Source organism: Astatotilapia calliptera, chromosome 5 (genome assembly GCF_900246225.1).
Source record: "Astatotilapia calliptera chromosome 5, fAstCal1.2, whole genome shotgun sequence".
In the NCBI taxonomy this organism is placed as follows: domain Eukaryota; kingdom Metazoa; phylum Chordata; class Actinopteri; order Cichliformes; family Cichlidae; genus Astatotilapia; species Astatotilapia calliptera.
In genome coordinates, this window is record NC_039306.1 from 32740619 (window position 1) to 32756332 (window position 15714).

At 41.4% G+C, this 15714-nt stretch overlaps 1 protein-coding gene across 2 annotated transcripts; it reads right to left on the reverse strand.

Moving 5' to 3' along the window:
* Positions 1-3036: 3036 nt before the first annotated feature.
* On the reverse strand, positions 3037-14602 carry rpn2 (ribophorin II). Of its 2 annotated transcripts, XM_026168967.1 has the most exons (18): positions 14523-14602; positions 13994-14184; positions 13798-13893; positions 13504-13679; positions 13323-13398; positions 12707-12841; positions 12444-12620; positions 12227-12345; positions 11885-11990; positions 7964-8055; positions 7730-7844; positions 7318-7512; positions 7152-7238; positions 6966-7061; positions 6401-6476; positions 4781-4910; positions 4119-4218; positions 3602-3631 (listed from the first exon to the last, which is right to left on the reverse strand). In XM_026168967.1, exons 1-17 carry the CDS (start codon positions 14533-14535, stop codon positions 4167-4169), a joined length of 1932 nt encoding a protein of 643 aa, XP_026024752.1. In that variant the 5' UTR covers positions 14536-14602; the 3' UTR covers positions 3602-3631; positions 4119-4166. The 2 variants fall into 2 exon arrangements, with proteins under 2 accessions (XP_026024753.1, XP_026024752.1); XM_026168968.1 differs by lacking the exon at positions 4119-4218 and having other exon boundaries at positions 3037-3631.
* Between the last annotated feature and the right edge of the window lie 1112 nt (positions 14603-15714).

Sequence of the window (15714 nt, forward strand, 5' to 3'; positions counted from 1 at the left end):
TTCTGATTGTGTGTCTTTATGAAACGTGTATCTTATGTGAGGATTGTCTCAAGAATGTGTCTTCAGGGCCACGTCTGCATTATAAATGCCAACTCTGTGTTACAGGTTTCCTGCTATGATTAACAGATGCGACCTTGATGGCCTGTTAAACGTGTTGATGTTACTGTACATCTGCACCTTTTCTTTAACATTTCAAGATGTTTCACGAGACAAAAGATGTGATATTTAGAAAGCTTGTATGGAAATGAAGTACATATTTGAAGCAATAATATATTTTACGAGTTTAAAAAGAAGTCAATCAAATCAAATCAAATCAAAATTTATTTATATAGCACATTTTTAAGACCGAAGTACACCAAAGTGCTTTCCAGTAAAATCACAATACAGATAAAATCACAATAAAATATAAATTACAAATATATAAAATATAAAATGATTACATAATCTAAATACAGAGCCAGATGTAAATTACCCTAATTCGCCTTAAATGCCAGATCAAACAAATACGTTTTTAAACGTGATTTAAAAGACTGAATGGAATCTGACGCGCGAATATGAAGAGGGAGAGTATTCCATAGCCTGGGTGCAGCAACGGCAAAGGCACGGTCTCCTCTGGTCTTCAGCCGAGACCTAGGTTGTACTAAGAGCAGTTGGTCCGATGATCTTAGTGCTCTCTGAGGGCTGTACAGACAGAGGAGATCAGCTAAATAGTCAGGTGCCATATTGTTTAAAATTTTATAAGTAAACAATAAAATTTTAAAATCAATTCGATATTTGATAGGAAGCTAGTGTAAATTTTTCAGAACAGGGGTGATAGAGTCAAACTTTCTAGTGCCGGTCAAGAGACGTGCTGCGGTATTCTGGACCAGCTGCAGACGCTGCAGAAGAGAAGATTGTAGACCCAAGTAGAGTGAGTTACAATAGTCCAGTCTTGACGTAATGAAAGCATGAATGAGTTTCTCCATATCTTTGTGTGGTATGTAGGGTTTAGCCTTAGAAATTAGGCGTAGTTGATGAAAGCTAGTTTTCACCACAGTAGAGACCTGTTTATCAAGTTTGAAGGAACTGTCCATGAAAACTCCAAGATTCCTGGCAGTATCAGTAAGGTAGTTAGCAACAGGCCCAAATGTGCCAGTCAATTGTCCCAGAGGCATATTTCGGTCAAAAACAATAATTTCTGTCTTCTTTCCATTTAAAGTAAGAAAGTTACGTGATAACCAGTCTTTGACATCACTCAGACAGTCAAACAGAGGATGTGGTGAGGATAGAGCATCCCCAGTCAGGTGAAGGTAGATTTGAATATCATCAGCATAACAGTGAAAAGAGACATTGTGTTTCAAAAGTCTGCTGTAGTCGCATGCAACTAGTAGTTTTTGCTGCCTAATGCGACTCTTCAAACACTGCAGATTAACTGGATGTCATTCTGCTGTGTTCTGTACCTGTTACACTACAGTATGTGCTGGCATTACCATTAGCCTGTAATTGTCTACTGTGGCCATCATGGGCACGCTTTATAGACTACACAACTTCACAGAGTGTGAAACACCTTCAAAGATCCCTCCATAGGGACCACGGAGCACCTTAACTCTGGGAAGGTGAACCGTTTTTATCTTGTGTGAAGACTGATTAAAAAAATATCCCTTTAAGGGACACACATGTGTGTACAATAACGGGGAGTGTAATCACGGTACTGTCTGCACAACTGAGGAACAAACCCCAGCAGGCAGCTGGACTCGTGGCAGCACAGGTGCTGCTTCTAACATTGTCTTAATAACAGCTCTGCTCCGTTTAGAACTCTCATTAAGCTCTGCCATTGATCCATAATGCACAAACACCAGTACCCGACATTTGAATCATCCATGAATCGGTTCTATGGATTAATAATCTTCGCAACCTGTCATTTGATCTGACTTTGAATTAATCAGGGTGTGTTATCCACAATCCACGTGAGTCCAAGTGACGAGCTTTTGATGTGATTTCTATGAGTGATTCTTAATGTTTAGGATAAAAGTTGCTCTCTGTTCCTAATGCTTCCTCCAGCCTGCTCCACTGTGTGCAGGAGAAGAGCCAAACATGTTTGGCTCTTTGTGAACACACTGATGCCTTCTACGTAAAGGACAATAAATCTCCCTCAGGTCATTTTCTCTGCATCAATGATTACAAGACTTACTGAAAACATCACAAAATGATGACAGCTACTTCACTTAATGCTGGCGTCCATTTGTAAATACAGATGTAAAGCAGTTTTCAGATAACTATAAAATACTTTGTTTAGTGCCACACTGCTGGTTTCGTTTTCTTTCAGCTCCTTGCTTAGAGAATCTTTTTAAAATACTAATAATTTTATTCGGTGATATATTTTTATCAGACGAAGCATTTTTCACAATAAATTCCTAACTTTTGGAGATAAAAGTATTCATCTTTTATCTTATATAAGCTATAGTAATAGGTTATATTCTGACTGCACTACAAAATAGCGAACTCTCCACTTTTTTTTCCCCCTATGCTGTGCTTTTTATTTTTATTCCCACAATCTGCTCATTTGCATTCAGTACATGTAGCCGCCCTCCACTCAGACCTGCAATAAATTCGAGGCTGCTGTGGCTCAGGAGATAGAGCAGGTCATCTACCAATCAGAGGGTTAGTAGTTCAATCTCTGGCTATTCCAGTTCAAGCACCTTAGAGTCCTTAGGTGAGATACTGAACCCTGAATGGCCTCTGATGCATTCAGTGGAGTCTGTGGGATCACTAAAGGTGTAGCTTTTAAAAGCAGCAGTGTGACTTTGATTAAGAAAGTACTATGGCAGTGCAAGTACATTTATCATTTATCTAATGTGTTTAGGAGACACCTTTAGATTGTAGCTGGAAAAAGAAGAATGTTTTTACCCAAGCAAATATCATTTCTTTCTCCCCTACTGTGATGACAAAAAAATAAAATATATAAGAGATATATATATAATCAATTTGACATACACAAAAAACCCACTGAGCTCATATTCTTCTCTATAATAAGAAAAAGAAAGAAACACGTGAGACTTGACCTCCCCAGCACCTTTATTTCCTGTTCTTCTTTACAAAAACATCCTCAAATTGCCCTCTTTTTTTACTTATTAACAGACTTTCTCAGAGACATCGACTCTGTATCAAATAGGAAACAGCCACAGAAATGTTCCATGTGTCAGTATTACTGCCAATATGGTTCATTAACAGTTGAAAAATGTTACGAGGTGAGCTGAGGGACAAAAAAGAGGAATGTACCAAAAAAAATAAAATAAAATAAGGAGGGGGGCGGGACAAACCCAGGTTTAAAAAAACAAACAAACAAAAAAAAAAGAAACCAACAAAAACAGCTCGCAATAAGAAAACAAATCTCACAGGAAGATGAAGTGCAATGATCAGTAGCTCCACAGTCCTCTGCACTGAGTGTTATTCCAGACTCCCAGAGACGTGGTGATATTTCAATTTCTTCCATTTGGCAACACAGACAAACTGCATGCTTTGAAGTTTTCAACTTTTCGTCCCATTTTCTCTTAAAAAAAACAAAAAAAAACAAACAAAAAACAAAACAAGGTTTTGATGGAAACAACAAAACAATCATCTTCTTTTTTCTTGCCCCTATTTTTTCTGATTTCTGTGGAGAGATACAAAAACAAGCATTAGTTATTACAGACATGACAATGAATGAATGAATGAGAACCTCTCTGGGTTCTCACTGAGCACCTGATCACTGACAAATCATGGATCATGCATTCTGATTGTGCACCCTACCACAAAAACACAGTGTAAGTAGGCAAAAACACAGAGCAACCATCATGACCAAAATCTCTCAAGTCGTGGACGATGCACGGACATGGACACAAAACACATCTCTCAAATGTAATGGTACAACCAGAACCACGAGTGTTAGACAACACAATGGAGGGACTGTCCAAGTGGCTGCATGGCTATGGTTGCAGTGATCGTGGTGGGATGAGTGAAGAGGCAAACCAGAGGGGGGGTGGGGGGGTGGCAGCAAGTACATGTGAACACTCGGAGTTAGAATGAGCACCACACAGCCATGCACGCTGCGAGACATTATGGAAATGCGCAGTGGATGCAGTCTGTGAGGATGCCCTTACTTCAGCCTGGAAGCAGAACCGACTCATTTGTTACATATGGGGGAGGCTTTATCGAAGGCTTCTATACTTTGCCAATCTACTACTTTGCTCTGCAGCAATCCTGTAAGACACAGCGAGGTGTGGATAGAAGGGTTAAAGAAAAGAAAAGAGCTTCACGAGACAAAAACTAGCCTGGAAGAAGGGACAAAGTCCTCAGTTGGAGAATGACATTGGTGAAATCATTAATTGAAATCTTCTACGTTGTTAAATGGGCTGTTGTGAGATCAAGAGGTAAAGGCGGACAATTACAAAGCGAGCTCTCGAGTCAGAGACAAATTGCTCACTCTGGCCCTCAAAGAGCTCTACATAATCACGGTGAAGAAATTGCCCCTGATATCATCACTGCTTTCACTCCTTTAGATCTTGCTGCTGTTCTTCTCTCCTTTTCCAAGTATGCACAAGCTCTTCTACTGGCAGAGAGCCTGATATCGAAATTAGCCTCTGCAGGCCCACTGAACAGCTACGAATATAGAATAGGCACTTTCCCTCAAGTTTGGAGATAAGAACTACCTAGAAGCCTCACAGCACTGAAGTCCTTGTTATCTGGAAAAGGGCTAGGCTTTCTCTCTACCATTAAGGACTCTCTAGGAGCCATTTGTGCCAGTCGCATTTGGCAGGCGTACCTCTTCACTGCTTTCTGGGCCAGCATGCGGTTTCCGGCAAGGAAAGTTACACCGCCGATGATTGCCAGGTACTTCAGAGTCTGGAACATGTTCAGGTGGGTCCAGTAGACGTACATCAGGCCCAGCATAGCTGAAATGAAACAGCCAAATAGATTTGAACATTAATGACCACCCAGCCAAGTTCCCCATCTCCACTCCTTCACAACATATAGAATGCTCCAATGCTATGATATACTGAGCCATAGTCCTTTGAATTTGACATATATCTTCATGGTAACAAAAGGAAATAATTATAGAATAAAACCTTTAATATTTTTACTGGAAGTATTACAGTGGTCCTGTGGTTTGGACAGCCAGCAACAGCCATTAACAGAACTGCAGCCACCATCCTGTTGCGCTGTAGTAGCCATTGTGCTGTCACGTCATTCACTCTAAAACTTACACTATAGCCTACATGTGTTAGTATCATGGATCACATTAGCTGGTTAATTAACATGCCAACTCAACTAGCATTTAACAAGTGGCTTCTTCCTAATGGCTCATCCTACAAAGCTTACAGAAACCACGCTCTGTCCTGACATCTGCAAACACGTTGCTGATGAGTTTATGGGCTCAGTCACTTGTTACGGGTCACACTAAATGAGTCCAATATTTAAATATTTAAACTTCTAAGAGTCCCTCAGCCTAGTGACTGTTTAGTGATCCCCAGGGAGCCGCTGGTCTAAGAAAAACTGAACCCGACCCAGTTAGCAAGTAGTTGTGGCAGGTTGCTGCCAGTCACTAACATGAGATAGGTTTCCTATCCCATTCTGGTTCTAAAAACACTACCCTGTGCAACTGGTTTCACCCAGCAGTAACCAGCCAACATTTGCTAACTGGTTGGGGAACACACATTTTTCCCTTTATATTCTGGGAAGCGGCCACTAAGAAAGCACAAATGTTCCACGAAAATGTTTTAAGTTGCGTTAAAAATTACATTAAACTGTTACAGAGCCATGAAGGTTTTGCCACGTGTGCACAGAGACATCGGGAGACACGGCACTTCGAAGGAAATTTTTTATGCCTAAAACACAAACCTCCCTTTAAAGAGAGCACTGTGGCAGGTGAAGCATCGGATCTGTGTGGCGTGACGAGAACACTGAACTCTGTGGTGATAAAAAACGCACAGAGCTAAGTCTGCTGGAATTCTGCATTGTTTTCCTGTCACAATTGCCTGTCGCACTTTTGTGTCATCATGAAGTGCCCTCGATTTCAGTGGTTTTGACACTTCATGGGAGATGTAGCCCCACCAGATGTTTACTTTGGAGAGCAATTTGCACAACAATAGTGATGATGGAAATGAGCAGAAATTTGCATTTCCTGTTGTCGTGCTTTTCTGGGTTTAAATTTTTGCTTCTTTTGGCTGCTAAATTCCGCACATGGAAAACTGACTTAATGTCACAGAGGTGTTTGGGGAATTTCATGAATAATGCATACTTAGAATAATCATTCTGCGTAATGTCAGCTGTTCTTACAGCAATTCGCTCATCGTGTAGAACAACAGCGGGCAAACAGCAGGCAGAGAAGCTGGAAAAAAGTCGAGTCTGTGGCAAAGATTTCATTTCAAACACGGGGACTAACCTGCGTGTCCCAGATGGAACAGGATGGTGCTCGGAGAGAAGCTGAAGCTGGAGATGTTGGCGCCGAGCTTGACCCACTACAGAGGAGAGAGGGGAATAAAACACAATGTGATTTTTCGTCCTCTGCAAGAGGACAAAAGAGCCAAAAAAAATTGTTTACCACCTAACGCACAATGAACTGATCCACGGCAACAATGACTATTATTCATCACTGAAAATGCCAGGGGAAAAATACACTATAGCTTTTGTGATTTCAAATTAAAACAAGTATTATAGTCATAGTGGACTAGAGTCTCATTCACTGTCTGTGAAGGCTTCGTACTGAAGAGCTTTTCAACAGGGGAAAAAAAGATCACTGCACAGAGCAATAGCACAGGCGGACGAGCTATCAGGGAAAGCTTGGACTGATAATGAAATAGGTTTGTTTGTAGGTGTGTCTCTTTAAATAGCAAATTACTTCCATACGTATACGAAACCACAGCTAGATGGAGAGTGGGAAAAAAAAAAAAAAAGGGAAACATTTTGTACAAACATATTATTATTATTATTATTATTATTATTATTACCAGAATGAGCAGCAGCAGGAAGGGAGACAGGATGAGTGCAGTGAAGGTGTTGGAAACCACTGTGGAGGGCTTCTTCTCAGGTTCTCTGAACAGATGCTGCACAAACATGAGGAGATTGTTAAAATCAAGCTGGTTTCATTCTATCATCAGCCAGTAAATGAGATGTTAAGAGAGCATAACTAGTACCTGAATCTCTGGTTTGGGTACATAAAGAGTCTTAGGTTGAATTGTTGCCGGGGCCTCCTCATCCACGAACTTCAGAATGACGTCGGCCTTTCAAAAGATTAAAAGTGGGTGAGCAGGGTTTACGTCAGCGAGGACTCGCTATCGCCAACAGGCCTCAGACACTCACCACGTTCCACAGGATGGGATTCTCTAAAGTGGCGTCTCCAACGATGAGGTAGAGAGAATAGGTGCCAGAGATGGAGTCGAATTCCGATTTCCGCTCGGCTGTGTCCAACTCAAACTTGTACAGGTTCTTGCTGTCGGGTTCGGCCACAAACACGACCTCCTGGCCAGTTTTCTGATTGTGCAGCCGTACAAAGGTCTGCAACATGGACAAGAAACAGGTTTTTGACATCAGGTGAGGGTTTGAGCTCACCCTCCTGCCATAACCAGTGTGTGTCTTCTTGCGTTTGACTAGACGTTCACTATGAGGGCCATATGGTCACAAACGAGACTATAAAAGCAGACGAAGTCAGAAACAAGTGTTCTGTCAGCAGTTTGCTGTAGACATGTGTTCCTGTCACACTCTGATTACACACCTGGTGAGGTGTGAGCTCCACTCCAGTGTTAATGTCAACCAGCTGGAAGGACATGGCAAAGTTCTGGTGGCTGTCTGCTGTGAAGGAGCTCTTAGCTTTGGAAGGATAGTCCACCCTGCATGTGTATTTACCAAAAAGAAAAGACAAAAACAGATGAAAATCTTTTAGTATTTTACTTTCCTCTTACGGTGGATCAACAAAAGCTGGCACCACTTTTTAAATTTGATTTCCAACCTGGTGGTCTTTGTGCCGATGCTCTGGTCCTTATCCACCACAGAGAGGTCCATGTTGGTCACAGCCACCTCTGTGGACACCTTCACTTTAAGCTACAGGTGGAGACAGAGTACAAAGCAGAGTCATGAGTACAGTAGTCAAAGTGTGTGCACAAACAATGCAATGAGAATTCAGTGGTTCCCCACACAGCCTGCACACGGGCAGGCAGCCCGGGTATATTAAAGCCTGAACAGATTATCCTGGATGCAAATCACATTCTACACATCTGTGATGGATCTAAAAGGAGTGGACAATCCCTTTACTCTTGTTTTCAAAGTTTAATCACTGCTCAAATGTCTCCTTAATATGGTTTAATATGCTACTGTGGAAAAACTCAACAGCATTCAGCTGCTTCCCCAGAGAGGATCGCAGAATCCAACTCAACAGTAGCTGGACCAAAGCTTGCATCAGCAGCCCCGGAGGGCCACTCCAACCAAAATGTGTAGCAGATGGAGAGCTGGTCCATACGTGACTACACCGAGACTGCAAAAGAGCAAAATGAGAACTACAAGTGCCAACTTCAAGACGGTGCCATCATCCCTCGGATCAGAGGTTTGCTGGACTGACATATGATTTTACTTTTTTTTTTTTTCCCCACAAAGTACATGGCAAATAAAATACTTGCTGATGAGAACCTTATAAACATAATTATTTCTTTATTCATTTAAGAAATGATGGATCCCTGTTTTTCCTTCTCCTTTCCTTCTTCTGCTTTCCTTCTCCAAGCTGCTGGACTTGAATGAACACAAATTTTAAACTGGTGCAGCAGGTACTTCACACACACACACACACACACACACCAGCACCACGTTAGAGTGGACTGTCCAACGATTTCTGTAACTGGGTTCACATCCACTTCATGTCGTGACTGGCCAGCTGCGAGGAGCCAAGAAAGCAGCCTGATTTTGTACTTCTCTCTCTCGTGTTCCCTTTTCCATTGGACACAGAGCATTTTACGGCACTTCTCCTGCGAACAACCAGGTGAAATATCCTGACAGTCTCCATGGAGAGACTGTCTGATGACGTGCACCATTGTTCCCACATACTGCACAGTATCCTGTTATACCCCACCCTCCAGCTTTGTCATGTCTCAATATGAATGAACAAGAGCTGCACAAATATGTTCTTCTAATTTTTGTTTTTAATTATATAGAAAACAAGATCATCTGCATAACCACATCTCCCTGATCAAGTTTTATTTATTTGGTTTTCAGTTAGATTGTAGCTAAAGTTCAATCTGCTGAAAAAAACAAACATGTTTTTAAGTTAGGAAATACATAAAGATTGTAGAGCACTCGTGTTAATAATTGCAAACTCATTACTGAACAAAACTATTCTGATTTCTGCCATAACTGAACATCAGCAGTGAAAGAAAGCTCCTGAAGCTGTAGAGGACCACCATTTCCACAAGCCCAACAGCAGGCACTTTGTCATTAATACAAACAGCCTGCTGGTTAGTGGGATGGGCAGTACACCAGATGTATCAGCATACATGCAGTAATTTCTTTAATTATATGAATATTAAGTCAATAATAAGTCAAATAGCACTCAATAAACCAAAATGCCTATTGTGGATTTTACAGGAGTTAGAGCTGCATCCACACGTAGCGACCAGAGCCCACAGAAAGTGATCGAGTAAAATAATCACTGGGATGCAAAGTTGGCGGAAAGCGAGTACCAATGCGAGTGCAGGATACTTTCGATTGAGATATGACCTAGTAGTAAATGCATTAAAGGGTTACCTAGGCAACTGGAGCCTGGAACGTGTGCAAGCGATGAGCTGTCAGCTTCAAAGGGAATCATTTTGTGTGGACACAGTTTAAGAAGTTGAAGCTCAAGCTACACTTGTAGTATATTCATTAAAAGGAAAGTTTTCTATGCAGTCTATGCAGCGCTGTTCAAAACTAAGCACACCCCAACATTCAACAGCTAGCAGAACCACCGTCACTGTTTTGTGTACGACTTTATCCGTCTCTCACATCGTTGTAGAGGAATTCTGACCCCACCCTTCTTTACAAAACTGCGTCAGCTCATTGAGGTTTGACTATATTTGATTAAGGCATTCATTTAAGCACAGCTCTCTTAAGATCAACAGCATATTGATCAGGTTGAGTTCTAGACTTTGACTGGACCTTTACAACATGTTGATTCTTTTCTCTTTCAGCCATTCCAAACTTTACTGCCAGAAAGAAGAAGAGTTTGTGCTGATGTGCCGTGTTTGGTTTTTCCCAAACATGGTAGATGTACATTATGGCCAAACATCTCCACCTATTCACATAAGTTTTGCTTTAATAATCAACAGCTTCCTGAAATCAAAGCACGTAACAGTGTTTGAAATATGAACACTTTCCAAATCTTTCATATTTACAGAATGGTATTCTGGGTAATGTCATCTTTCAAGGTAGAATAACAGTACAACAGCTGGGAGGATGTTTGTGGCTACATATAAAGACGAGGATGAAGAAAGAGACGCGACATGCCCTAACGCAGACCTTCCCAAAGTGGGGGCGCAGAGCCATTGCAGGGGGGGCGCGGTATGAAAAGGGGGGGGGGAGGCTTGGACACTGCTAGCACGGGGCGCCCACACAAACGCAAAGCAGGAGATGAAGCATCGCGGAATATGTTTCCAAACCAACTTCATTCTAAGCCAAAGACTAGAAAATATGGTGAAGCAAATCTTCCCTTTGGCTTCACCTGCACAAGTGCCGAGGTAGGTCTCCCCTGCAGGATTGGTTTTCCCTGCGTCGGGAGCAGCGCTGGGCTGTTCAAATCACGGACAAACAGGATCCCACAGCTGTTTGTTTTTAAACCCATTTTGCACAGAGAGGCATTTTTTGAAAAATGGATTGATAGTAATGTTGAATATTATTACACAGGAAAAAAAACAACTACACGTAAAATAATCCCACTGTGACGCCTCTGCCTTTGTAAATGGAGGGACAGTAACTGCGTGTGTATATGTAAACATGTAAAACCTGAAGATTAACAGTATTTTGTCTCTATCTGCCATTCTGCAATTCATCTCACGTAAACAATAACGTGGCGCACAGCGTGACGTGAAAAAAAGGCACACACCTTTGACGTTGTGTTACGAACTCTGTATTCCTCGTCCACACGTAAACATAAAAAAGGAGTTTTAAAAAAAATCTCAGTTTTCGGTGATTTGAAACGCCGTTTAGGTGCGGACGAAAGGCCCAAGCACATAGAAACAGCTGCGTTTTCAAAAATACCCGTGTAGGTGTGGACGTACTGTACAAGAGTTAGTAGTTTATTTTATTATTACCTGTAATTTATTGCAGATTACTTGTATTTGCTTAATTGTTTACTAAATGTTTGAGGTGTGAAATAAACCGCAATGGAGCAAAATATGGGTGTGTGTGGTTGGAGGATGTGTTTGTGCGCGCGCAGGGCGCGAACATTTTTCTTGTAAAACAAAGGGGGGCCCAGCAAAATAAAGTTTGGGAACCACTGCCCTAACGTAACATAACATGTGACTAACAGAGAGCTGTGTGTATTTTAAGCTTTTTAGTTAAAGAAAAAATGAAATTTTTTTTTTTGACTTTTTCATATTTGCTTGTTGCTTTGCTCTGCAAACACTAACGAGTCACATATTTGCTTCAAAACAGCAGCAATTAAAAGTGACCTTAGGTGCAGACTACAGGCCTCAGGCAAATATTTCATATTAGTTAAGGGGGGGTCTAAGACTACTTTTCTTATTGTTCTGATTGTGTGTTATTACAATGATTTATTTTACATATACCCCTGACAAAAGGGAAAAGGAGTCACTGTAAACCTAAATAAAGAACCACTGATTGGAAAAATAACAATGACTATTATTGTGCATGCCAATTCCAGCTAAATGCAGCAAGAAAAAAAACGTACCTCGACATGATTGGCAACCAGCCGGCTGTCCCCGGTCACTGCAATGGTGAACTGGTAATATCCGCTGGCTGGCTGGCTGGACATGAAGTTCAGTTCAAAGACGCCGCTGAAAAGGAGAAAATAAGAAGAACTCAGTATAACAGCTGGGGTTGCAGTCACAATTTACTGTAAAATGAAAGTACGTTGGGATATTATGTAAAGAGGATTAGAAACACAATCTACAGCCAATGACAACTGCCTGCTTTAATACTGGAGTTTACCCTGTCGTTGGGGATAAATCTCAACTTCTGGGGAACTTGAGAGACGACTGTACAGCTAACACATTTGGATTCTTATACATACTCATTAATTGTGAATGGTGCTTGGTTGAGAATAGCAGCCTTCGAGGCCACAGCGTATGCAGATTCCACCACCACGTTGGCTGAGTCTAGTGGTTGAGACATGACATCAGTGACAAGGAGCTGTGAATCAGAAAGAGAGAGAGACAGGGTGATGTGACTGTGAGGTGATTAAAAACCACACTGAGGGCTGTAGATAGAACACGATCCATCATGTGTACCTGCAGGGTTGGCTGGCTGTGGGAAACAGTAGCTGGGCCCTGGGCAGTGACGACTACCGGTACGTGGAAGCGGTTGCCGGACAGAGCAGCGGCGGCGCTTGCCACGCTGAAAGCCTCAGCCAGAGAGTCCCAGGATTTCTTGCTGAAGATAGAATTCACCAGCTGGATGACCTGATCCTGTGTGAAGAGAACATTTGCCATCAATACCAAGCCAAATCGATATAACTTCAGCTGGTACAGCACCTCACAAACAGATATCAGACCTCTTTGATAGGAGGCTCCATGTCCATGTGATCTGACAGGGAATAAGCAGCGGTCACAAACATGGCGGTTGCTTCGAGTCCCTCTTCAAACTGGAGGTAGAGGCCACCGAGGTCATCCAAGCGAGCTGTCAGATCCTGGAAGGGAAAAGCCATCAGAAGGGGAGTTAGAATTTACCTTAATTTCTGTCGTGCATATTGTTGCAGTGATAGATACTCTTATTAAACAAAGCCAAGGTCAGCATATGTACAAGTAACACCTCCGAGTCAAAACTTCAGAGGTTTTTTTTACTCCTGACTCCTTACTGTCACTGAGAGAGGATATCACTGACTTGCTCAGCTCATCTGTTGTTCACACCTTGTGACTGGTAAAAAGAAGCCAACCAGAAGGAAACTAAAATGCCTCATTTGAACAAAGAGGCTGTCCCAAGGCCTAGTGCAACACAAATGTGGATCATTTGCAGCTTTACATCATGCAAAGCAATCCTTTTAGGGTCAAAGAATAAAAATATAAAACCATAAGTAAATACAATAGGGCCCATTTTGAAGATATAGGATTTCTTGCTATAAATCAAAAAATAGTGAGACAGCACCATCTGGTGGTAGTTTTAAAGTTCACCTCAATTTCTTCCAGTATTCCTCCGAGCTCTGCCTGCTGGGAAAGCTGGGATGCTGTTTGCAGAGCCATGGTGATGCTGTCCAAAGAGAACACCCATTTATTGTAAAATAAGATGCATAGACTCTCTTTATTTTTATTGTATTTTTTTGGTAATGACAACTGAAAAGCATCTAACACTTACGCCATAACATTATCCTCTTTGTTGATCCGGGCTGTCAAGGAACCTACAACTTCCTGGGAAGCAAGAGGAAGCCCAAGAGAGCTGAGAGCAGTCACAGCCCGATGAATCTGAGTCATGGTCGAATCTTCACTGACTGCAGCCAGGAGGAGGTCGCGGGTTTCGTTGGATACAGGGATCTAAAGAGTTAAAAACAAAAACAATGCACACAAATGTAATTCATGCATTTCTGTTACACTTATCTCTAACAGAAAGAAGGGATAACAGACAGAGAGACACCATGAAATATTTTTATACCTCACATCCTGAAATGGCACGACTGATCTCAGCAGCAAAGAAGAGTGAATCAACACTAGTGGAATCAAGCTGAGATTTCACAAACTGGCACACATCCTAAAAACAAACAAATGCAAAACAGCCACATAGTGAAGACCGATGGGAGTCTAGAGTCCATATATTACATATGCAAATAATGAAGGACTGTTTTTCTCACTTCGTGATCGGGAACTGTCGCTCCCAGCTTGGTCAGACCTACAACTGAGTAGTATGCGGACTCCAGGTCAGTGAACTGCTGGCTCAGGAGGTTCTGCAGTCGGGCCACATCAGACAGGGAGAGGTAATGTGACGGTGTGAGCGCCTGAGCTCCGGAAAGAGCCAGGCTGAGAAAGAACAACCCGAACAGCCCTGCGGACACACAGCATGGACTAAGTAATCTGACGCCGGCTGCTGCTCGAAAGGTGAATTCATAAACACAAAATTAAATATATAATAAACAGAATAATACATTTTTATAATAGCTTCTCAACATACAATTCATTCATTCATGTAACGCTCGCTCGTGCAGGTCTAGCTACGAGCCAGCAAGCTAACGTCAGTAGGAAACGGCACACTGCGAGCACAGAGCGGTATTTTTCCACCAACGATAAAACCTGCATTTCAACAAAAGCTTACACGACATGAATAAAACCAAAGATGCACATAAATGACATTCAATTCGGCGTTTTGTAAAGGAATGTACTCACTAGACCGGTCCATGTCTTGAGGTCTAATGCAGCGTCACCAAAAGCGACGATTACTTCCGGTGTCTCAGAGCGCGACCTGTCAGTAGGGGGATATCCGGCTGTACACGTTGCATTTAAAAATAAATGCCCACTAAAATTATCATTTTTATTATTATTATTTTAATATATAAATACTTTGTATACGTGTAAGACGCACTGTAAATAAAATAATGGTCTATATGTACATTCTTTGACATCGAATGCAAACTGTAGATCATGTTCGCAAATATCAGCTGTGCCGTCGCCATACTGCAACAGGATTCTGGATGCTTTCAGGAAATTTCTAGATTTTTGTACCTATACAGCTACCGATATCACTGTAAAGTAGTATTTGCAAATCGGACTTGTTTAGTTTTTGTTTTTCATTTATAAAAACCGCATTTAAATTGTAAGCATTTTACAACTAATTTTAAAAGTACACTAATGTGACCAACTGTGCTCTTTTTTTGCACTTGACTTGTAAAAGCCTATATGACTTTTTTTATTTCACCATTCATTAACCGCATAGAGAAGTTTTCGTCGTTTAATAATGTTAAAGTTTTCTTGAAGCAAACGGTATTATTAAAGTTCTTCATGACCGGGCCAAGTGTCCTCTTATGTGGAAATCAAAATATGGTCACCCTAAAGTACACCACGTGAGTCAACTGCCAAAACCTGTTTTTATCGAGGTGGTTTCTTGTGCTGATGGTGAGTACATTAAGTGTACTCCACTTACACTGATACTTTCAATGGAAACAGTTTGTTTTTGAATTTTTCACAGGATTACATAGAGCCTTAGGAAATTGTTTTTTCACATTCCTGTGTACTCAGAAATTTAGATCTTGCATTAAGAAAATGTGATTGGAAAATTCTGAAAGTTAATATCTTAATTTAAGTTACCTGGACAACTCCAACTCAAGCTAGGAAAGAACTTTAACCTCTAACCTTTAACCTGCTGAGGCTTCCTGATTGTTGGGTCTTTGCCTTGTAATATAATGTGACCCGATTCAAATGTTGTGAATTGGTGCCATATAAACATAATTGAACAAAATGTTGCATAAACTAAGACAGGCTCCAATTATTAGACCACACTTTCAGCACATTCCAACTAAAACAAAGCCTACTTTATACACCTTAATTTGTCAGGACTGCATCACAAAGTTGCAGCAGCATA